Source organism: Channa argus, chromosome 17, assembly GCF_033026475.1.
Source record: "Channa argus isolate prfri chromosome 17, Channa argus male v1.0, whole genome shotgun sequence".
In the NCBI taxonomy this organism is placed as follows: Eukaryota; Metazoa; Chordata; class Actinopteri; order Anabantiformes; family Channidae; genus Channa; species Channa argus.
The window spans coordinates 18,728,417-18,752,832 of record NC_090213.1 but is presented as its reverse complement, the minus strand read 5'-3'; the positions used below and the strand labels follow the sequence as shown (position 1 = coordinate 18,752,832).

Genomic DNA, 24,416 nt, shown 5'->3' with positions numbered 1-24,416 from the left:
TCATTTTAATGATGAGTGGTCATTGAATTCCAAAAACACTGAATTCACCATCTCCCATAATTAACAAATATCATTAAATTGTCATTAGAACCTCCCTGGCTGCTTACAGCTTTGAAACTCTATCTGAATTTGTAAAATTGTTTTTCAAAACTTGCCACCACACTTTGCTACAAGACATCATATAAAATCAGTGAAAATCCAGTTAATTTGAGTGTTATCATGTCTTAGAGCAGTGAGGTATCAGTTGTTTTTGTTCCTATAGTTATTTTATAGTTCAATAGGCCACATTCTACACATCAGCGCTGATATTTTCAGTGGGGTGTGGTGAATTTGCGACATCTAGTGGCCATAGTAAATCTGACAAACGCAGGAGTGTCCATGTGTGATGCGAATGTAAATGTGATAAAATCCTCATAGGGAGGAGGAGGTCAGGGTGGAAGGGTCATAGACAGAGCACAAGTCTGCTTCACGGTTTGTTTCACATGTGAAATATTTAGCCAATGTTTCTTTTCTCATTGTGTTCTCTGTATAAACCACCATCCTTCCACAGGCCTATACTCACTTTTGTGCCCAAACTTAACGACATAATATCACATGGTAATGGCCACCTGAGCTTCTCAGTATGTGGAGCAGGTATCGCCGACCCATATCTATCGTGTTTATAATAACCCATTTTGAATGTTGTTATAACATGTGAAGTATATGAAAAATCGGTGTTCATGCTTAAAATCTAAAAGACCAAGTTGTGAATTATTGTTTCAAATCCCATTCGAGTAGACAACTGTGATTAAGCATGACAAAAAACAACTGTACATATTTAAAGAAATTTAAATGACTGATAAATCTCAGTGAAGCTGTTGAGCAGGTACTCAAACAGAACAGATACTCAAACAGATACTAAGTCATAATGAGAACGTTTCTGTGAGGTTGGAACATACATATACACTACTATACTGATATAATACTGATATATGATGAGCTCAGATAAATTGGATGTGGATGTGGATTTTAATGCTGGATCAAGGAGGTTCTAAACCTATCAGCATGTGCAATATGTCCTGTTTATTATGTATAAAATGAAGTGGCTTAACACTTTTACATTAGTAATACGTCTTTTTCAATGCGTCGCCTTTCCACCTCCTCTTCCTGCCTTGACATCATGCCCCGATTCAGATGTGGTCCGGGATCCATTAAATTTATGAATAACCCTCTACTGCAAAGAAAATCTTCCAATACGTAAAATGACATCAGAATATGCCATCAGACCAACTGAAATATGCCCGAGTCCAAACACGATATCTACATTTCTCTCCAAACTTTGCCTGTCGGGTTTAGTTCAGGCATCCACCCTGTAGACACAAGCTGGGTTTTCTCCGCTGAATACATTTATCTGAAAGTGTGTTTGTGTTCAAGGTGTAAATCATTTGACTGCTCAAATTGTTATACTTGTAAAAAGGTTTACAGCAGTTACTTTGAGAAATGCCTCCAGATGTTACTAGCAGTTACTAACGCTAATGACCCTTTGATGAGTACGAAGGACTGAAGTAATGAAATGAAGAGCTGAAATAAACCCGTTTCCTTTTGCACTAAATCTAATATACTATATTTAACCACAGAGATTGATTTGAGTTGCTAACTCACTAAAACATTGGTTTATGCCTTGATGTACTTCACACTCGAGCACTGCTTTCATTGATTGCTGCACTGCTGGAAGATCACTACCCCTTGAGCTGTAACATCAAAGGCTCCTCCTATTTATTGTAAATAAAATTAGCTCACTACAGTATTCAGCAGCAATCTGCTGACGCCCTTTCACCCCCTAAGGCAGGAATGATAGGCATGAAATTGCAAGAGTCTTGTTTCTGCATTTGAGTTCATAAAATTCTCTTTTCGCATGGGTTGGTAAGGGACAGCTGCCCCAGGACTCAGTTTATTCCAAAAGTGCTCATACACTCAGGTTTGAGACCGGCGACATATGCAGCACTGCTTTGAGCTGGAGTAAAACGATGGTCACCAGGACAAAACAGCACACAGAGAAATAAATGAAAACATTTATTCCAATGACTGCAAATAATTTTGAATATTTGTCTTGCAATGCATGTGGTAGACTGTCAACTAAAGTATTTTTCAGTAAAAGTTCAATTTAAATCAAAAGTGTGACGTCTCAGTTTCATGATGAAAGGCTTGAGATGAAAGTCACAAGAGAACTGGTGAGCGGAATATTCTTCCCGCTCCGACAAAACATACACAGACACAGTCTCATGTCTTGTTGAAAGCATATGACAGGGTCATGGTCTCAGCTGAGACATCAGTCAATTCTAAGGGATTTTGAAAAAAAAAAAAAAAACTGGAGCACCTAGTATCCCAGCAGGATGCACCCTCTGCTTTCTTGTGTGCCTATTAAATCACTATCATCTTTAGAGAGTTCATGGGATTTGTGATGTAATTCCAACAGCAAGAGAAGGTACTGGGTATTCTCTCTTTAACTTCTTCGCTTTTAGATCGGAGCTTTAAACGTGTGCTTAGAACGAAAGGAAATTGTAGAGGCAGCACAACTGCCAAGAAAGACTAAGACCCAAGATGATGGTTCACCTGATCACATAAGACTACAGGAATCAAATTAGAGCATTTCCAAAGATCAGTCAGTCTGAGGTCTCCTACAAATCCATCTGTGGCAACTCCTTAAGGCCTTCAAGGTGCGATGACCTCTTCAGCTTGTATTACACAAAATTAGGGATAAAGAAAAACTCCAAAAATAAGGTCTCTGATTCAGTTGTATGTATCAGTTAGTATGACGTGTCAAATGCATTTTACATCAATATTTACTGTAGAATGACTAAGTTGGATTGTTTTCTGCAGAGAATGTATGAGAGAATGTGCAGAGAAGTTGACTTCATGTCGCGTGAGCTGTTGAGAGACGTAGGCGCCATCTTTTGAGATTACCGCTGCCATTCTGTTGGTTGTGTGCTGCAGGGCTTGACTTTCTAGTTGTAAAAAAGCATCACCCACAGATTTTAAAAGAATCTGATGTGTATTAGGGCCAAGAATAAATTGTTGACGATGCCCCTTACACAGTAAATCGCCTTAAATCGTCGACTTAAATGTTCTGCACTTACATAGCGCTTTACTACCTATTGGCACTCAAAGCTCTTTACACTGCTTCTTATTCACACTCACAATCACATACACCGATGGGGGAGCTGCTATGCAGCTGGCCAACACTCAGTAGGAGCAACTAAGTTGGGGTTCAGTGTCTCAATGACAATTCAACATGTGATTAGAGGATCCAACAACGGTGAGATTGGTGGACGACCGCTCTACCTTCCTGTGTCACAGTTACCCCACAGTATATCCGGTAATAGTTTAAATTCAATTTTACAGAGGTGTTGGACGCTATAGCTCAGTTGGTAAAGGCAGTTGCTTACGGACCACAGGGTGAGTGGTTTGATCCCTGGCCCTGTGCTATATGTCAAAGTGTCCCTGGGCAAGACACTGAACCCCTAACAGCCCATTCCCCCTCTCCAGTGATGCTGTGCTGGTCCCAGCCTGGTAGAAATTGGGGAGGGTTGTGTCAGGAAGGGCATCCAGCTTAAAAACTGTGCCAAATCAATATGCAGACAATGATCCGCTGTGGTGACCCTGAACTCATGGGATAAGCCCAAAGGAGAGTAGGACTAGTAGTGTTGGACATGTGTTTTGAATGAAAGGTGGGTGTCCAACTTGACCCTCATGTTGTCAACAGAGTTGGAGAGGGTAATGGTGTGGCCATTAAAGGGGGAGGAATGAAGCCGGTGGGTGGTACCAATTATAAGGGCTTCGGTTTTGGTGCTGTTCAGCTAAAGGAAGTTCTCTGCCATCCACGCGTCAATGTCCTCCAGGCAGCAGGTGAGAGTTGATGGAAGTATCGGGGAGCTCGGGCTCAATCTCACGTAGAGCTGAGTATCATCAGCGTAACAGTGGAAGGAGACTCCATGCATGCCAATCACGTGGCCTAGTGGGAGCATATAGACCCCTGTGGCACCCAACAGATGACCGAATGTGACTGCTCCTCTGTGTGACTCTGTGTGGGTTTGAGGTTTGAATGTTAGCGGTGGGCTTCATTCAATCTGAATTATTGCGTAATCAAGTAATGCAATCAAACTATGATGATACTACATTGAGTATTTTGTACTAACAGAGCCACACAGTAGCAGTGTATGAGAAAAAAATGTCTCCCGGTGTAGTTTGTTCTAGTTTAGACCTTTTACTTTGTCTGACTCATCCTTTCTGTCTGGCCCCTTGAAGCAGAGATTCAAAGACTTCCTAACAAGCTACAGTAATGAGTCCTCCTCTCTGACCCTTTCCTCTGCACTCCTTCCTCTTTTGTAGACACTGCATTTTAATTTGATTATCCCCCGGCACACTGAAAGGCACCAACAGACTGCCATGGTGATTTCAGTAATCTTACAAATTTATTGAAAGCAACACTGCAACATGGGTCACATATGTGATCAGCATGTGTCATCCATGTGCTCCATAAAGTTAATTTATTAAAGTTATAATATAACCTTTGTAGAGGAAAAAGACCAAGTTGGAATGATAATTTGCAAAAGGAACTTGAGGTAAGTACAATGATCACTGCATCGTTTTAAGCTGTATATATTTTATTGGTTGGTTAGTAAATGAGAAAATATTGTTTTTCTTATAAGAAAAGCAAAAATAATTGGTCGTTCCATTGTTATGCATCTGAGCAAAAAACAAACCCAACCATACATGTTCTCATCGGCTCACTGATGTCAGGGGCTCTCGTCTAACTTACCACTATTCCGTCTGTAATGCTGCTGCTAACTGGGTGAAAAGTGATGGTGATTATAGGGTTTCACCGCTGAAGACGGTCTATAAAGATTCGTTTGGGATGTACAAATTACTGTAATTAAGCAGGCCCAGAGCAACATGGCTTCAGCGGGCCCAGATACCCTGACAGTGTCCTTACTTGTGACTCTGACTATCTAAGAAAAGAAGACGGTTGGAATTTTCCAAGCGATTGCTTCAGGAATGGAGCAATGGTGCAGCAGTAATGCATCACTGAACATCTTTTCCCTGCACTGAAGCTGTGTTTGTCTTCACCATTCCAATGTTCCTGCCACGTTACCGTATTAATTAATTATCGGCACAAGAGCAAATTGAATGTAAATAACACTGCAGCCACAGAATGATATTATGTAATAAATACATACACAATCATGCATAAAATTTCCCCATGAACCAGGTGTAGGCTTTGATAGTAGCCCTCAGGAGGTGTACAGCTGAATGGAGTGGGATTCAGACAGTCAGACCAAAACTAGACACAACCATAGCCATGTTCCTGACGTCAGCTATAGCAGTTGGAGCAAGGAGACGGAGCACAGCTGCTAGTCTTAATGTGTATGTGTGTGTGTGTGTCCAAGCACACAATTATTAGCCACTTCAGTTAAAGGTGCATGAACTTTTTTTTTTATTGATGAAGTAACAGCTTGTCGTATAAGCATCCAAAGAGCTTTTGTTCTCCTATCTTTGGTCTATATACTACTAATGATACTTCATTAATGTATTGTACTTTTGTTTGATAACTTTTTACTTTTTATGTTTTTTAATCACAACATTTTGCCGCAAATATCTGTAATTTCTAGTCCTTATTAATGGTTATTTTCAAAACAGGCTCATTTCTTTATGTGAGGAAATATTGGTATTTTTTCATCATGTGTCCACTCTGTTGTCACTTTGTACAGTGTGTTAACCTTGACTCCTTACATGTCTGCTTGGAAACATTTGGAGAGTTTGGACTATGCAATTCTCTGCAACAGACATCAACAGGCAGCTGTTCACAGACAGATCTGTTATCACTGTGCTGTTAAAACAAGTGGAAAGAAGCTGCCTGAACATTTCCAGTGTGATACTTCATACACAGTAAGTATTTTACATGAAACTTCCACAGCAGTGTGCTATGGTTAAAGTCACCCAGAGGAGTTTTCCATCGTTTGGTGTTCAGAGTATGTCATCTGGAGCAACTCTGGAAAAGCAGGTTGACCATAATTACATAGTGAAAGCAACAAGATGACATCATCTGAACTAAAAGGTTCCTCTAAGCGATGTAATCTGGAGGCATTTCACACTTAGAAGCAGAGAGAGATATGTAAATATGGGATACTCAAAGAGAAATTTAATGGCATTTTCCGTAACATGTAGGACGCAAACTGGAACCAAAAGAAGCTAATTGAAAATCAGTGAAGGTGTCCTTTAAATAATTAAGCACACTCTAGTACATTAAAAGGATTTTAAATATCAAGCATAAGCTGCTTAGTACATTGAAACAGATAAAATCTCATGATTTTGGCTTTGATGTGAGGCAAAATGATGTGTGATGTGTTTTTTATAAATGACATATTTACTAAATGAATGAATAACTTGTGACTATTTGACTTAACTATGAAGTAGGTTATTTTACTGAAAGATGAATAACCATCCAAAACAAGACGCTACCTGCAGTTATCTGTCTACCGCAGATACTTTACTTTTTGATGCCTAAAGCAATAATGGTAAACAGTCTGCACCTATATAGCGCTTTTCTACCTATTGGCACTCAAAGCGCTTTACACTACTTCTTATTCAGCCATTCACGCTCACAATCACACACACACACTCACACACCGATGGGGGAGCTGCTATGCAGCTGGCCAACACTCGCCGGGAGCAACTAAGTTGGGGTTCAGTGTCTTGCTCAAGGACACTTCGACTTCGACCTGGGTTCGACTCTATGTGTGCAGATAGATACTTAATCAACGTGTGATTTTTTTCGGCCGTTCATCTCACTCTCTGGTTTTATCAGGACTTGTGATCAGTATTCACGCTTCATCAAAACAGAAGCACACTTCTGAAGTCAAGTTCAGTATTTTTTTTGTAAAAACTAAAATGCCTTAGTCACAGGAAAAATGCGAGATATTTCTTAATATTAGTGGATGACTTTTTCTACCAGCTGAGCCAACTTTACCATTTATTTTAATCCGCTGTGGCTTAGTTGGTTGAGCAATTTCTCACAAACTCAACAGTGTTGGTGGATCAACCCCTGGTTCCTACTGTCCTCAGACAAACATATGCGGCTGTCCAGCCAAACTGTCATCGTATAAAACTCAGACTGGCACACACACACACACACACACACACACACACACACACACACACACACACACACACACACGCACACAGCCGTAATCCCAAGAACAGGACCACCATCTGCGCTGTGCAGTTAGCTTCCCTTTGTGTCCTGTGTCTTGGCAAACTTCACAGAGATCTATCAAAGTATGCAGGACAGGCCCTTAGTGGCCAAACATCAGACAGTACACTTCACACAGAATACATCACCTGCATGCTCTCCGTGCACTCTACATATAAACTGCATGTATGTGCAACACCTATATTTGTGTTTGTGTTTACACATGAGGGATGTTATACAGCAAAGACAGGAAGGACAAACTGAGTACATGAGAGGTAGATGGACATAGCAAATGAGAGTCACACAGAGACCAGAGCCTGGGGAGGGAAGGAGGCTGAGACAACCTTTGTACTGAATCTTTAAAAGCATCACGGGAGCCACCGGGGACCTTCCTCCTCTTCATTATCATCCATCCATCACCCATTTCAACTGACCCCTCTGCATCCTTTAATCTGATTGGCTGTGTGTGAAACGTGGCACATTCTTCTTTGATCACATCTATGATTAACAAAACAGACTTTGCTGGTAGGACACAGAGCTTAATAAATATCTAGTGCGAATGCCATTTCTCAATAGTTTGTTAAATTAGGACCAGTCTCCAAGGTGTGAGGCAAGAGTTACACTCAGCCTGGTGAGGTGAAGGTGACAGGGACTTTTAGCAAAGTGAAACTTTCCTACAATCACAGCAACAGAGACACTAACCTGCAGCGACTCAGGAGGAGGGAAACAGTGATGGGCAAGAAGGCATGAGCAGAGCCAGAGAAGCAGGTCAAGGTACTGTGTCCAGCTCATCTGCTTAAATTTAATTTAGGTTCCTAGGTCAATTTTAAAGGTGTTAAAACTATGTCAGATACGTTTAAACGTGCAGTAGCTGATTTGTTTTGGACCCTTGAGGGCAGCATGAATTCTGCATTAGCATTGATTTGGTGTTTTAGGCCACCTGGCAAACCCAAGTCACCATTTACTGTCTTTAAGCTCCACCAACATCCCAGCTGAATGCACTGTTTGCACTAACTAGTCGATACAGTGCCAAAGTTTTTTTACTGTCCGTTGCTCAGGTGAGAACCTTTTTACTGCAATCAGCAACCACTGCATGTATGGAATTTGGTTTAAAGTTTAGAGAGTGACTAAATCACATTTTGAGGGCTCCTCGGTTTGTTTGTCACCATTTGAGAGCGATGGCAGGGATGGATTTGCAAGAGCACAGCAGAGTTGAATCTGAGGGAGGACAGAGCCAAGCAGTGTAACAGAGGACTTAAGAGAGGAGCAGGGACTTTCACAAGCTCGTAATATTCAAAAGTGCTTGCATTGATTTTGTCTGGTCTGAATGACCACATCATAAACCTAGAGTGAGAAAAGAGTGTCACCTGTTCAATTTGACATGAAAGCGAAGGGTCATATTGTTAGAGTCTTTGTTCGATCTTCTTAATAATATCTAGAATCATTTTACCAATAATGATCAAATATATTTTTTATAATTATTATTATTATTACTATTATAATGTTTATGGTGGTTGTAATAATGGTAATAATAAATTGTTTTTTTCTCCTTTTTTCTCTCTCTCTATTTTTCTCTGCATTAATTAAAAAAAATTTTAAAAGGACATCTGACATATACAGTATATACAGTGCACATCTTGGCGCATCTTGCTAGTTAAGATGCTAAGAGGACTTTTGTCAACCAATTTGACGCTCAGATGCTGCCAAAAATACTCAGCAGAAACACAGACAGAGAGCACACATGTGTTGTCACTATCAAATGTTTACTTGCAAATTGAGAAGTGCTCAAATATCAGTTTGTACACTCTCAAACATTTGGTGTGGATTTACTGTATTTCCATAGAATTGACTCTCACTACTATGAGAGCACAGACGATAAGTACAAACCCTCTATGAGGAGCTGTAAGGTAAAGACCCGCAGATTCACGTGTAACCATTAAGGCCTAGTTTTGTATCAAAACGTGTTTATGAATTTATAACGCATGAATTTATATTTGTCCATGAATACAGGTAAAGCTGTATGCGGAGCTACATAGTGAAGAGTGTTACGGTTTAACATGAGGTTGCAGAAAATGGTCACAAAAGCCAGAACACGCCCACTTATAAGTCAGGAAACAGGATCTAAGAGAAAAAGACAATGACAAACAAGAGCAAGAAACCGAAAGAAAGACTGAGCAGCTTGAGATGGGGTTAGGAAATAGGAAACAGGGTAATGGTACTTTCCACTTCCTGGTTCATTCTACTTATAGAAAATACTGGTTTGCTAATCATAACTCTGCCTTCTTGAGGACATGAACGTGTACTGTATAATACAAGTATAACAAAAACACAATAGCCGTGTCAAAGCATTAATGATATAGTTTCTCTTGTTGTTTAGGTTTCTCTCTTTGAGTAGTACTTATTTCCCTTTAGTATTGCAAATTGACCAATCATTATAATAAATAACCACATTTTATGTCGCCTCCCTTTTCCCTAGTTAATTGGGCCACACCCAGTGCCATTTATCTTCCTTTTTTGAACTTGGTTTTGCTACTTTCCTCCGAAACTTAACTCCAGCATTGCAAGCCTTGTTTTGAGGTGGTTTGTGCACACAATGAGTTTGCCTGATCCCAGTGCCTTTAGCCTTAAAGAAAGGAGGGAAAAGCATAGCTGTACTTCCATCCATTTGTTTTTAAAATGAAAGAGCTCGATTAACATAGAACGTTGGTGAATTTCCTCAGCAGTAGGTGCAGTTTGTATAATTAGAAATAAAAATGAATCATTGGCCTAGAAAACACCTACAGTCAATATAATAATTCATCCAAAACAAGCAAATTTTAAACCATAGTCTGTGGAATTATTGATTTGTCTTATCATGCAGTAGACATACAGTAAACTCTGAAAGTTTTCACACCACATGCCAGCTTAGTGGTTAGCCAAGCAAACCTTATGAATAGTAATCAAGTGTTCAGAATGCACTGAGTGCCGTTTTGCCCCGGGCTTGAATCTACAGTGAGTTAACTTTCAGCAGGCAGGCTGACTGGCTGACTTTGTATTCTGGGAGGGAGTTCACATCGTGATGCCGCAGTGCTCTAGTCTGGGGTTGCTGTGTTCAGTGCCACTAATCCAGCTTGTGAAAAGTTGTCACAAGTAATTTATTTACATATGGAGGTGTGGATAATTCAAGTCTTAAAAGTAATATCTGGGTGAAGGTAGGAACAGCATGTGAACTGACAATATGCCCTTTCAGTATAAAATCAGCCAGATGGTGTGTCCTCGGTTTTTACCTTTTGTTTCATGTATCAAAAAAACCTAATTTGCAAACCAAATTCAAAAAAAAGTTGTGACGATGTGTAATACATGAATAAAAACAGAATGCAATAATTAGCAAATCTCATCAACCCATATTTTATTTACAATAGAACATAAACATCATATCAGACATCGAAACTATTTTACCATTTTATAGAAATTATATGCAAATTTTGAATTTGATGGCAGCAAACACATCTCAAAAAAGTTGGAACAGAACTAACAAAAGGCAATTAAAAAAACAAAAACCGATGGCATCTAAAAATCCTAAAAGTTTCAAAAAAATGTTCCTCATGGTAGAACTGCGAAGACTTTTAACGTCCCACTATTTACAGTATATAATATCATCAAAAGATTCAGAGAATCAGGAGGAATCTCTGTGCGCAAGGGACAATGCTGTAGGTCAAAACTGGATGTTCATGATCTTTCGGCCCTCAGTCGGCACTGCATTAAAAACGGGCCTAATTCTCTACTGGACCTCACTGCATTGTTTAGGAACACTTCCAGAAATCAGAATGAACATGACTGTGCAATCCACAAATGGAAGTTAAAGCTGTATGATGCATATGTGAACAAGATCCAGACATGCCGCCATGTTCTCTTGGCCAAAGCTTGTTTAAAATAGTGTGAGGCAAAATGGAAAACTGTTCTGTGGTCAGGTGAATCAAAATTAGAAAATTTGTTTTGGAAACCATGGACACCATGTCCTGCAGACTAAAGGTGAGAGAGACCATCCAGCTTGTTACCAGCAGACAGTACAAAAGCCTGCATCCCTGATGGTATGGGGGGGGGGCATTAGTGCCTATGGTGTGGGCAGCTTACACATCTGGAAAGGCTCCATCAATGCTGAAAAGTACATAGAGGTTTTAGAGCAACATATGTTCCCATCCAGACAACATCTCTTTGAGGGGAGGCCTTGCATATTTCAGCAAGACAATGCTAAACCACATACTTCGTCCATCACAACAGCATGGCTTTGCAGGAGAAGAGTCCAGGTGCTGAACTGGTCTGCCTGCAGTCCAGACCTTTCACCAATAGAAAACATCATTGCTGCATCATAAAACAAAAAAATCCAGCAACAAAGACCCAGGACTGTTGAGCAGCTAGAAACCTGCATCAGACAATGGGACAACATTTCTCTACCAAACACCAGCAACTGGTCTCCTCACTTCCCAGACGTTTACAGACAGTTAAAAGAAGGGGGGATGCTACACAATTGTCAACATCACCCTCTTCCAACCTCTTCCAACTGAGATGTGTTGCTCAGTTCTAACATCTGATATGTTCTTTATGTTCTATTGTGAACAAAATATGAGTTTATGAGATTTGCAAATCACTTTATCACCTAAAATGTAAATAAATTCATGTAATAAAATAAGCACTTGAATTAATTGTTTTTTTTTATTAGAAATTTGAAACCTTAAACCTACATCTAGATTATTATAAACGCTCATAAAAATATTATTATTTTTTTTAATATTTATTGAGCAGAGTGTGACAAAATATCAGAAATTGGTTATTTTACCATGGAAATCTGGCCTCTTTCAAATGTAACTTATGCAGCACATTGATAATATACATTTTTGCTGATTCTTACAGTGGTTGCTATTTTCTTGTCAAAGACTACCCCCCCCCCCACTTCTTCTTTTACTTGCTATTCTTCTATTTCTGATTCCCTGTCTTCATTTGTCTCTTTCAGCACCATCCCCCACCTCCCTCTTATCTCTTACCTCCTCCCCATCCATTTCCTCCACCTTGCTCTCCACCTCTAGGATCAATGGAGCACGTGGGAGCAGTTTGCATATAAGCTCATTATTGTGACTGACAGAGAACTTACACACTTCCTGCAGAAAGGATCGACAGGGAAAATCACACACGTCTTTTATCACCAGCTGACTGGAAGACGTTGTTGTTGTTTTGGTTTACTTACTGTAGGGCAGTTGCATAATTGTCTTTTTCTAAAGCCCATGCACGAGTGTATCTTTGTGTTTTGCATGCATGCACTAATTTGTTTTGAAGCTTAAGTGTATTATGTAAAATATGGGTGAAATGGTTTTTCATTGTTATGGATAAAAGGCAGAAGGCAGCTATTATAGACTATTTTTACTTACTGTACAGCTGAAACATGTTTTACTACTGACTAAGCAGACTTGTCATTTAAAATTTTAGAAATGGTGTAATTCAGGTAACACAAATTCTCATTTGTGGACAAAGTGATTTTACATCAGGACTTACATGCTGAAATGTTTGGCCTTTCTCCAATCGGTGTATTTTAATGACCAAGGTACAAGTACAGTAGATTAACAACAATGAAATAACAATCATAGCATACTTCTCTAAATACTTTCTGACTCCAAACCTTTTCGCCACTTATTATAATCACTTCGTGTATTAATTACGACCTTGCTTCCTAGACTTGCTTTTAAAATGCATCTCGGGCGATTGAAGTGGACAGTGCTAAAACGAGTATATACACCCACCAAGATGGATTGTGAACCGATCATCCACACCACCTGTGACAAATTTGATCAAATGGGTTGGGTAGTGTCAACACTAATGTGTTCTGATGCGTCACAGGAAAATGCATCATCGATGCAAGACTTTGTGGTTGCTACGGTGAGAGCACGCCAGAGTGCACAACTCTACTAGAAACTTCTCAACTAGACATTTTTCGATAGGGTTTCCAGCAGACCTTGACATTAACAATAACATCTGCCAACCGGCCAAATGTGGATTTCAGCAGTTGAGCGTAACACAGTTTCTCCCACTACCCACTTTGGCTGGTTTTAATTTTTTTACTTATAGGCTTCATGAAAGGACTCTGAAATAATAAACTAATAGCAGTGTGGCAGTACTATTCAATACCACATTCACATTTTACACATAAAAATGTAAGGTCAAGTACATTTTTTGAAATTAATTTAAATCGATTAGCCAAAACATTTGTTCTTCTTGGTTACTAGGACAGATACGTGTTCCTTACTGTATTGCAGTCTTTATATAAAATGCCAGTGAAAATGCTGAATTGCAAGTAACTTTGGAAAACCACTAGTCACAGTGGCTGGTGAGCAAAAGCTTTAGCATTATGCCCTGGTGTCCAGACTGGGACACACACAATAATGTACATAATAATAAATCATTATCTATTTATAGTGATTTATTTCAGCTTAAGATTGGATCAGTTCTACACTATGTCACTTTGGCAGGGGTGGCACCTGGGGTGGCCAATCAGAATTTAGGGGTGGCCAGCGCCACTCCAGACCACCTCTCTGCCCCCTGGTGCTGGACACCTTACAGATGAATGTACAGTATATGGACAGGTTTAAACTATAATATTTCTCAGCTGTCTAATATTGATTCAATTGCACAAAACAGATTTTGGAAACCAAGTCTAAACAGGGTTTAGCTGTTTAAAACCTTTAGTTCTTCAGGTCTGAATCAATTGATACGTTTTTTTGTTTTGTTTTTTTTGTTTTTTTTTAACTGCGTATGTTCCCTTGAACACAGAAATATCCAAAAGAACCAAAATGCAACAAGAAACACCACCGGGTAATATTCTTGTTCTGCTTATTGTTTGAATTGATCTCAAACGAGAACACAAAACTAAATTTTATTTCGCATTCCATTCTGATGAGTTCAAAACTTCACACGTCACATAGAACAACTGTTCAAGTGGCATTTGTTCATAATTGCAGTGCCAATGAAGTTCACCAAAGTGAAAAATGAACCAGGTTTTGAACAAGGTAGGTGTGTTTCAATGTGAGATTTTGTGCTACTCTGATTTGAAAGAAGAAAGAACATAAGAAAGAAGTATTCTTTTGAGGGGGCTTGATTTGCATTTCCTTAGCAGGATGGAAGCCTGATGAAAATATGCAAATGATCAGCTGACATATCAAAGGTACAGTCATAAGTGGAATTCTACACATTTCACAACTTTTGAAATATCTTAGACTGCACCATTCAGATTTTTGTGGGTGTTTAAAATGCTCGACACTATTTGACCAATCGGCACCACAGACTCGATAAGTTCTGGAGCTATAGAGAGTACTATCGCTGGACCAGCAACTTTTTGGGAGGCTGAACAACAGCCAAATAATTAAACTTAGAACATGGTTCTTCATTTTGAAACTAGAACTAAGACAGCCCACTTTAATTTTGTCCTGATCGCTGGAATAAAGTTCTGCAGCCTTTACCAGATAATCTAAGATGCTTTTTTGGGTGTCTGTCTCCCCATCTTCTGTTTTTTGCGCCGCTGGACCTGATGCTGTATCAGCCTTTATGTTCTTTGGATGTCAGCACTTAAGCCCATTCATTCTTGCTAAAGATGTACAGGAAAAAAAAAAAAATTCATTAGCTTGCCATTGTACTACTTTGGATTTACTCTCATTTGGTGTTCCAGTTAGTATTTGGGGTGCAAGGATGTTTCTTACTGCATTTGATCGAGTCAAAACCAAGATAACATTTGTGTTGTTAGTAATAGAGGAACGTGTCACTCAATGCAACAGCGTGTGTTAATACTCTGTTTTAATAGACAGCAATGCAGATCTGAGGGAAAGAGGAATTATTGGGCTTAGGATGCATAGGAATTACATGTTAGGAGGATAAATGAATTGTTGGTTTGGGTCTTTGCGACTAGCCTGCCGTTCAATCCCCTAAAAGAGAATCAGTTAAGAGAAAAAGACTATTTGCCAGCAAGGAAAGAAATAAGGTGGTTTAGATTATTGTGATGGGTTAGTTTGCGGTTGTACTTTTAGTTACAAATACATGCAGCAAAAGTTCTAAAACAATACGTGCTTACATCAGTGCAACTCAAATAAATGATCACTGTACCTCAGAGTGTTTCTGCTTCATCAAGAGTATTTAAATGAAACTCTGTGAGCCAAAACAAGTTAATAACTGAGTGCAATTAAATCAATCACACTAACTCCACCTTCCTTAATTGGTGATTGTAAGTCCTACACTTTGTTTGTCGGCAGGATCCCAGTAGACTTCAGCTTTCAGTTGCTGCTCTGAACAGTGAAGCCGTTTCCCTGAAACATTAAACATATCATTTCAGAATCTACTGAATAGTTGAAAGGCAAAGTTGTGGCATTAGTGCTCATCGAGATGAAGACACTTTCGTAGTTACACATGTGATCTTACTAGTCACTTCCTAAAAAGACAAACATGAAACGGTGAAGATCTGTCATTATGATTATCACCTTCTACATGACATTTGGTTTATAGGGTGTGACTTAAATGTTTTTTGTGCTTTAGAATAGAATTTTGCATTTTGCCTGCTAGTTTCAATCATTCTGAGAGACTTGCTGTGAAATCCACAGATTCGAACTTAACTCTGTAGAAAATGAGTCTAAAATCAATATGACTTTTGAACAAGGATCTTTTTAACAAGTTTTTTGTTAACGCTGTGTTAACAGGGCTAATGTTAACAGCTGCTTGTACATCACATTAGCTGATAATGATTTTCAGTGAAAACTACACCTCAACACTGTGTGATAAGGTGAAGCAGCAGGTTGACAGAGTAACGTTACTGTGAAGGAGTGTCCACGGTTTACTGTTGCTGAAAACTTTTTTGCTGCTTTGACTGTGTTTTTAGTTGTCATGACATCAGTGGGTGAGGAAGGACTCCGATCTTATACAGTACTTAAGCAAAAGTATCATTGATTTACACAGGTGTAGAAAAATAGTATTAGCATCACATTTGACATAATGCAGCCTAATGAAGGTTTGGTAGAATAGTCCATTTTAGAATAATATGTATGATATTACTGGATTATAATGATTGATGCTGCTGATGCAGCTGTAAAGGTGAAGCTGATTTAAACTACTTTATATAGTGACAGCTGGTTAATCCATCATTATAATAAATCCACAAAATTTTCAATTATAATTGATTAGATTATTTGTGATTAGATTTATTGACTCTGTTAAGTTACTAAAACATCAAATCATTTTCAGGAAGTAAATAAATAGTACATTTCCCTCCATAGTGTATGTGAAATGGAAATACTACTACTTTAAAGTAGGCCCTTAATTGTACTGCATAGCTTTATTACAAATCTTTTTTAAATCGTGACCTATGCATCGTGACAGTTATCGCACCGTTTAAGGAGAGACACCCCCGCCAGTGACCACTGAGCTTCAGTCAAAGAAACCAGTTGTAAGACAAACCACAACCAGACTCAATACAGCACGTTTCACCATTGCAGATGGAGAACAAAACACCGTATTCTGCCCACAATAAGCAGCATTGCATACATGTATAGTTTGCAGTCACGGCCAGCCTCTCAAATATTCTGCCCATGGGGTGAGATTTCCGTGAATTAAAGCTACTGTATTCTTCCTTGTCAGATTCTGTAAATATTGTAAATTAGAAACCCACCTAATGCTCTCATCTCTTGTCCATTATGTAATTGTTGTATAGTGCACCCCTGCAAAGAGACAGCTAATGAGTTATCAAGTGTACACACAATACACACGGTATTTTTTGCACTGAATGGTCAGCCGTTACCACGGGAACCATGGACCCCATTAGTCCATCCAAATAATACACCAAACAAATGTAAGCACACATTTACCGTGCATTCACTTGGAGCTGCACAATTACCATGTGTGTGCACACCATTATCAACCCAGTGCACTTTCACTAAAATTTAGACACATGAAATTGTGCAGAGAGAGAGAGAGGAGGGGGGAAATAAGTGGTAAAAAGAGGCAACACAGGCCCCGAAATAAAGGAAGGAAGAGTGCTAATGAGCACACTCAGGTTTGCTCAGTTGTGTTGTGACATCATCCCGCCTCATTGCTTCAAGCCACAAGGCTGCATATCTAATAAATAGCACACACACACACACACTGATTGAGTGTGAAGAGCACAGTTTATCCCCCCAAGCTATTATCTTCAGCGTGGATTTGCAGCTGTCCAACAACCCATCAGAATACAACATGTTCCACTGAAAGCAAACATTGCCAACATCCATATGCGTCAGTGTGTATGTGCAATTTGCCAAACAGGTGTGCCAATGTATGCAACCACGGCCAAATCTTCAAACCAGTCAGGACCACCATGCTGCAACTGTTGCTGTTGCAGTGAGCTTGACAGTTTGACAGGAGGAAAGAAAAGGTAAAAAAAAAGTAAAATAAAAATTCACAATGTAGCATCAAAATCGATTTTGCCAAATCATAGGTACTATGTAAAATGATAGAGGTTCGGTTGAGTGTTTCCCATAAAATTTTTTATAAGCTAAATGCTTAAGAGGTTCTACGGTGCTTTCCAATCAATGAGACCTATGATGAAGACCCAAAATGTAGAGATCACTGGCTACCTACAGTAAAGCTGTACTGGGAGAAACAACCATTGTCTGGCGCTTTAGAGGACATGATGCTCATTAGGTGTCGTTTTGGTTTGTAGTTTACACATCTAATAATTAGTTTGGTATAGGAATACACATTTTTGCCATTACTTTTTTCACAATACAGTTGTATTGCAGAAAAAGAAAGATCTTTCATAATTACACTCGTTTAACCACTGTATAATGTCCAACTACCAGTAAAAACAAAAAAATGACACCAAGTTGAGAGTTAGGTTCATAATGAAAAGCAAAGTAATGAATGGTCATGAGCTCGTTTATTGAATATCAAACATTAGATCTGCTGGAACATGTTTAACATATTTAAGAAACTGAAGATGAAGATTGTCTTTTATTTTAAATGATTTAGCCCTCATCGGAAAATAGCCTGTACTGAATAAAACATGAAACAGGTTTTCCCCAGTATCTCTACAGTGGACTTGAGGTTTATATGCATAACATTTTGGCATGATGGAGTTACTAGATTTAACTATAGCGCATCAGTCCAGCTGCTGGAATCTTTTGGGGCAATTGTCCTGTGGGATGTTTCTTTATATATGCCGGAAATACATTGAAAAATGTACTGACATCTATGCTCAGAGCAGGGAGGTGTCAGTTGTACAGTCATTTCAGTTTTGTGTTGATGATGTTTGAAGCATCGTTACAGTGATAAGACTGTTTGCCTAAATGTTAGCACAGCTGCAGCAGTGCATTTTTGCTAATATTTATTCAATAATCAATGAAACAGTCACATTCCAGCTGACAATGGTTGTATTAGGGTGGTAGGAGTGTAGAGGTTTATTTAGGGTATTTGATAGGATACATCTCCTGTCAGTCGCCCAGATCCATACTTAGTTAAAAAAAAAAAAAAACGTGATCAAAAGTTTAAACATCTTATTCAGTGTTTTCAGTTGAAACTAAAGACACCCAAACTATAAAATTACATATATTGAAAAACATATGTACTGTTGTAATAAATGAAATGAGGTAATAAAAGTAAGCAATACATGTTGTCTTCACACAGCCTTCCCATCGATAATGCTGACAAGAGAAATTTTTACTGCTTGAAGAATTGATTTGACCTCTGACCTGCCATTAATTGGTGATTTCTTTTGCAGTATCGCTAGCTCTCAGTCTTTCTTTCCGGGGAGCTCCTCATTAAATCCAGTTCCACTGTAATGTTTGTGTGTTTGTTTGTTTTTTTCTGTACCTTGAAGAATCATTCATAATTCTATCATTAAGGCAAACTGTAGCTGTTCTGAGGAATCTAAAATAAGAAACATATGTAATAGTTTTAATAATTTTAATTTTAATAGAAATATCTAATAGTTTTAATGTCATTACTATTAATCCACAGTACAACACAGTAAGAAACAGTATCAAAAAAAAAACAACTCAGTCAGAAGGTCTGTTCAAACTTTTAACTGCTAATCTATAAGACACTGTAGTTCAGGGAAACACTCTGCTGATACTACAGGAAGTAGAGCTGATGTGACATTTTACATGATACATTTATTGCTCTTTCTTCCTTCAAAAAGCTGAGCTTTGACAGCACACAGCCACTGGCTGTGAGCGCAGCTGCAGCTGCTCTGCCTGGCTGTGGTGGGTGAAGTTGTTATTGCTCAGACTACGGCTGCATTTGTAGTTGCAATGATAGCTGTACTGTAAGTCTTAAGGTTCCCGCTTTATTTCCTACGAGAATGGAGTTAATGCAGATACCAAAATTGCAATTTTGTCACAAGAAAAACCAATCTGTCATAAATTGCAACAAATATATTGATAATATATTGATTACATCACATGTATAGAAGCTGTCATGGGGATAATTTTTTTGTGAAAACAAAAATTCAGTGGAATCGAATATCAATACTTAAATTTGGTGGTAATCTCCTTTAAGCTGAACTGTGGTTGCTCATCTGCAGTTACCTCCAGTGATCCCGGAACAGTAGGTCGCAGCTCCAAGGACAGTGCATCTGTCTACATGTAGCTGTGCGTTTGTGTGTATGTGTGTGCATGTACTGTATGTAGCTTTGTGCAGTTGTGCTCATATAAGTGTGTATTTGTCTCTGCATAAGTACTGTAGGGACAGCGTCCTCCCCAGGGGCCAGTGCCGGGCCTGGGGGCTTGACTTGACAACACTGATAACCAAGATCAGCTGTTCAACCAATGAACCTCCAGCAAAAACAGACACGCACACACACACTCACACTTACAGGCACACATGCATAAAACATGCGTTCATAGTGTGTGTTTCAGAGAGGTGGAGGATGAAACAGATGTCACATTGGAGCTGGGAGGAGGCCTCTTCTCATCCTCATACTGAGCCCTCCAGGCAATCACACACACAAACACACAAAAACAGACAGCATTGCTCTTTAGAGCACAGCACTACATTTCCATCGCTCTTCCTCCTATTATATCACAAAAATGGGGCAAGATAGCAAATGAAGCATAATGCATTCAGATTCATTAAAAACCTTAACTTAGATCAATTTAAAGAAATTGGAGATGGAGTTTCATGTATGATGTAAAAGATATCATGTGAGAATAAGGTGTCATCTGCAAATTGTTTGAACTTGATTGGAAAGATTCAATGTTTCATAAGTTGCCATTTTCTTTAAAATAGCGTGTAGTATGTTATATTCAGAACCTGCACAACAGGCAGGATGCAACGTGGCCTTTTATGCTCACCTTCCTCAGCAGGTTGCAGATCCTCTCGATGTTTCGCAGTCTCTCCCTCTGTAAGAAGACAAAAAGACAAGGAAAAGTCAGCTAAGCATGCTAACATCTAATCTCAAAGACACGTTAGAAATATTGCAAGCTTTTCCTTATTCTGTTGGAAGGAAAGTGAGCAAAAAAACTAAATAAACAAAAGGCCTCAAAGTTCCAGAAAACTCACACACTTGCTGCTTTGATGTCTGCATGCGTGTCTCAAACATTGGCCTTGGCTTATCCCCACTTACAGTACTTATCCATTATCCGATTTGGTTTTACTCCTGCTTATTGGTCATCCAATCACATATGTGCACCTTGTTATGACCAGTTATATAAGGGTTTCCCTGTGTCTTTGTTCTGTTCGACTGTGATGAAATGTTAGTTTACTTAAAAGATGCATTTTGTATCTTTAATGGTAAATTCCAATAGTTTACATTCATGTTTAAGTTGTGTGACTTGAGTTAGATTCAGTTCACAAATCTAATGACTTAAGACTTGATTCGATCTTCTAGAAAAAAAAGTGCTTATGCTGCAATCTTGAAAAATATGGGTTTAATGAGTTAAGCAGTCATACTTATTATTTTAATTTTATAAAATAATAACAGTATTCCACAACTTTCATTGATCCCTATGTGGCGACCCCGAACTCACGGGATAAGCCGAAAGGAGAGTAGACTGTCCTTGCACTCACTACAGCCTGTCAGCTTCCATCTTTTAAAACAAGATCATAAAATAACTGAGAGGCCAATACTTCCCATTTCTCAATGCGGACAAACACTGGACATCCTCAAAATGGCTGATATATAGGTCATTTTGTTGTAATGTTTCGTAATTCATATTTAGAAAAAACAGAATATGTTGTGGGTGGTTTGTGCTGAATAGAAGCACCAGTAATCATGAGTTGAGGCCAAACTTTATCTAAGAAGCAGAGCTGTCTGAGTTGAGTGGTTATGCAAGTTGCTTCATTCCTCACCCTGTGTTTTAAGCGGTGAAAAACTTAAATCAGCACTAGGCACAATGCTGACTCTAACAACCATCATTTCACCAATGCTTTTAACATCATCATCAAATATTAACTAATTCCTACACAGATGCAATCTTGACTTAAGTGGCACTGCCGTCTGTGGAGCAGGAGCAGCAAACTCGGAGCAGCAAACTCTGCCTGCTTATAAATCATAAATTGATCTAAGCGTCACTCAGTTTGTGCTTGTGGACATTCACTTGGACTTTACTGCTTTGCATAAGCTGGTCGTGAATATTAACAGCCGAAACTTTATGGGAACAATAGCGTTTGGAGAACATTCAAGTCCGAGTGTCTGAATCTAAACTAGACACAAAAGATAACTTAATGAAAATGAATTAAAATGTGTTTAAATATTGTGCCCTTATATAGTGTGCATTTATCCATGTTTTTTTTAATTCTAGAAATGTAATTTGAACCACATAATGTTTCCTGTGAAGATAATGATAATATGTTGACATCTAACCTAAGATACAACAGCTGGTTTGGGCCAGAGGAAGATCGAGGGCCGGAGTAATACAGGAGAATGTAACATGCCATTTAAACAAAACATATAAATCTACAATCTTGAACCCTGAACCCAACCAGACACAGGACTCAGGAACCAAACTTTGGCTTGACAGTCCTTGACCTCCACAGCTACCACCTGGCGACTCGTAACTACTGTTTCATTCATTCAAAAAATACATTGCATCTGAACATAATGACTAAGTCATTACATTCGCTACATAAAAGTAATAGTGAACTGCTGTTGTTTTGGGTTTTTTTTTTATTCTTTTTTTCTGTTCAAGCCGCACATGATTGGTCAACTACATGATGCGTGGTGGAGTGTGTGTGTCTGCACTGAGCAGGAGGGAGAGGGGCAGATGCAATACTGGAAGCGAAATCGTATCTTGGCGCGTCCCTTTTCCAGCAAAGTGCAGATCCACCGAGCTGGTAGGAGACCAAGGCTTCCGTCTACCCGCGTCTCATACACGTGATGGCACGATGAGCACTGTAGCAACATCAGTCCCTTCAGGGAGAATCTTTTCCAAAACTGGGCAGATAACATGAATGCCGATCGTCGCTAAAGACAAGCTAAATCTAGTACCTGGATGCTGCCATTTGGGAGCTGAAAGAGCCTGCTCTCTTTAGCGAGCTGAGCCAAAACAACTGGTTTCATATAAAAATAAAAAAAAGCCAGAATTCCCATCACTACAGTAAAAAAGCAGTGGTATAACGTTTTGAAACATTCATCAAATGCCGAGAGCCTGTATATCACTTTCTGAGATATGTATCAATAAGGATATAAACAGACATATTTAAATCCCATTTTAGGATGTGCAGACTGTTAGAACAGAAGTTTCTCTTGGAAAATCTTTTAATTTATGCCTGTGTTTGAACAAATGAAACCAAACGTTTCTGCAGGAACCCCCAATGTAATAATGGAGAGAGAGGAAACAAGTAAAAGGTAGTGTGAAAATGAGGGTGACCGCTGTATCATCTTGTAACATTTATTCATGTGTGTGGCTCTGTGTTAAGAGTTGTTAACAAAAGCCATTTCTAGTGAAAAACCTTGGACTTTGAGGTACAATGAGCAAGTGTAACATAATAGGCAAAAAAAAAAAGAAAAAAAGACAAAAATGAATCCATGTTCCAGAGGTAGGAAAGGAGACAAATGGGATCAGTCTGTAGTGGTGAGACTTTCTTTGCAGCTTTCCTTTTGTCCTTGGTGTGACCTTCCCACATAGACCAATATCCATCCATACATAGAAAAGCCCAGTCTGATTTATTTGCACTGCTAATGTCTACTTCTTTGTGAGGGACTGTGCACCTCATCAAGGCCAAGATCATTTCACTACTACACCTCAAAGTAGGATGCAGCTTGGTTCAGGTCTCTTTGAAATGTTACTCCCTGGGAATGTGCACGAGAAGCATGTGTGGCACATGAATTCAGTAAGACCGAGTTAGAGAAAGGGTAAGCACAAAGAGTTGGAGCTGGCAGAAACGCCGTGGGCTGGACAGCAAATTCTCAATTACAAGAACTGCCTTGTTTAAGCATGGTTGAACAATGAACCCCTAAAGAGGAAGTGAACGAGTGTTCATAATGTTAATGCCCTCCTGGTGCAAAGGGGCCTTTAAATGATGTGAAATAAATTTCCCCTTAGACTCCGAAGTCTTGAACTTTCGTTGGGGAGTTAATTGATTTACCTGTTAAATGTGGGCGTACCAGTTCTTACATAAGACATGTCTAAACTGCACCGTCGTATTATTTATTTACTTTTTTTATAATTTGGGGTATTTATAATATGTCTTTCTCCACTTAGTTTATCAGTCTGCTGGTGTCTGTTGTAGCATGAACTGGTTCACAGTCACATTCATAGCAGTGATTCTTTGCAGAAATATTTGAAACTGTCGAAGCCTTGTATGAAGTTGAGCAAACTTTTGGGATATAATATGAGTGATTAAACATTTCTTAGAATATTGTAGTGATCAAGAACCTTTGTCCCAAACAACTAACTTTGGGATCACATAAACGTTAAAGCACAAGTTTAGTTTTTTTTATTGGCCATTTTAAAACATCACCAGTAAGTGACAGGGAATAAAATGTACATTAATCGTTCAGTTCATCTTAAAGTCCTGAAGCTGATTAGTAATCAAGTAAGTATCTTCTGGAGTTGTTATCACGATAGTACATAATACACTCCCTCAACAACTCCCACTGTCACAGTGAATTCTGCGTGATCTTGCAATTTAAAACATTAGAAAAACATTACAACATGCAACATGCATTATGTTATCTGGTATCTCAGACTAACTGGTTCCGAATTCT

The 24,416-nt window shown here is 39.0% G+C and overlaps 1 protein-coding gene across 6 annotated transcripts in view; it reads right to left on the bottom strand.

Annotated features, from left to right (window-relative positions):
• cnih3 (cornichon family AMPA receptor auxiliary protein 3) overlaps positions 1-24,416 on the bottom strand; it is a 71,971-nt gene that overhangs the window by 27,540 nt on the left and 20,015 nt on the right. For all 6 annotated transcript variants that reach the window (XR_010911273.1, XM_067482698.1, XM_067482697.1 and 3 more), the window contains exon 3: positions 20,560-20,607. Coding sequence is in view for 5 of the 6 variants with exons in the window: in XM_067482698.1 (XP_067338799.1) it covers positions 20,560-20,607 (48 nt within the window). In the remaining variant the exon portion in view is untranslated. The remainder of the gene's footprint in view (positions 1-20,559; positions 20,608-24,416) is intronic.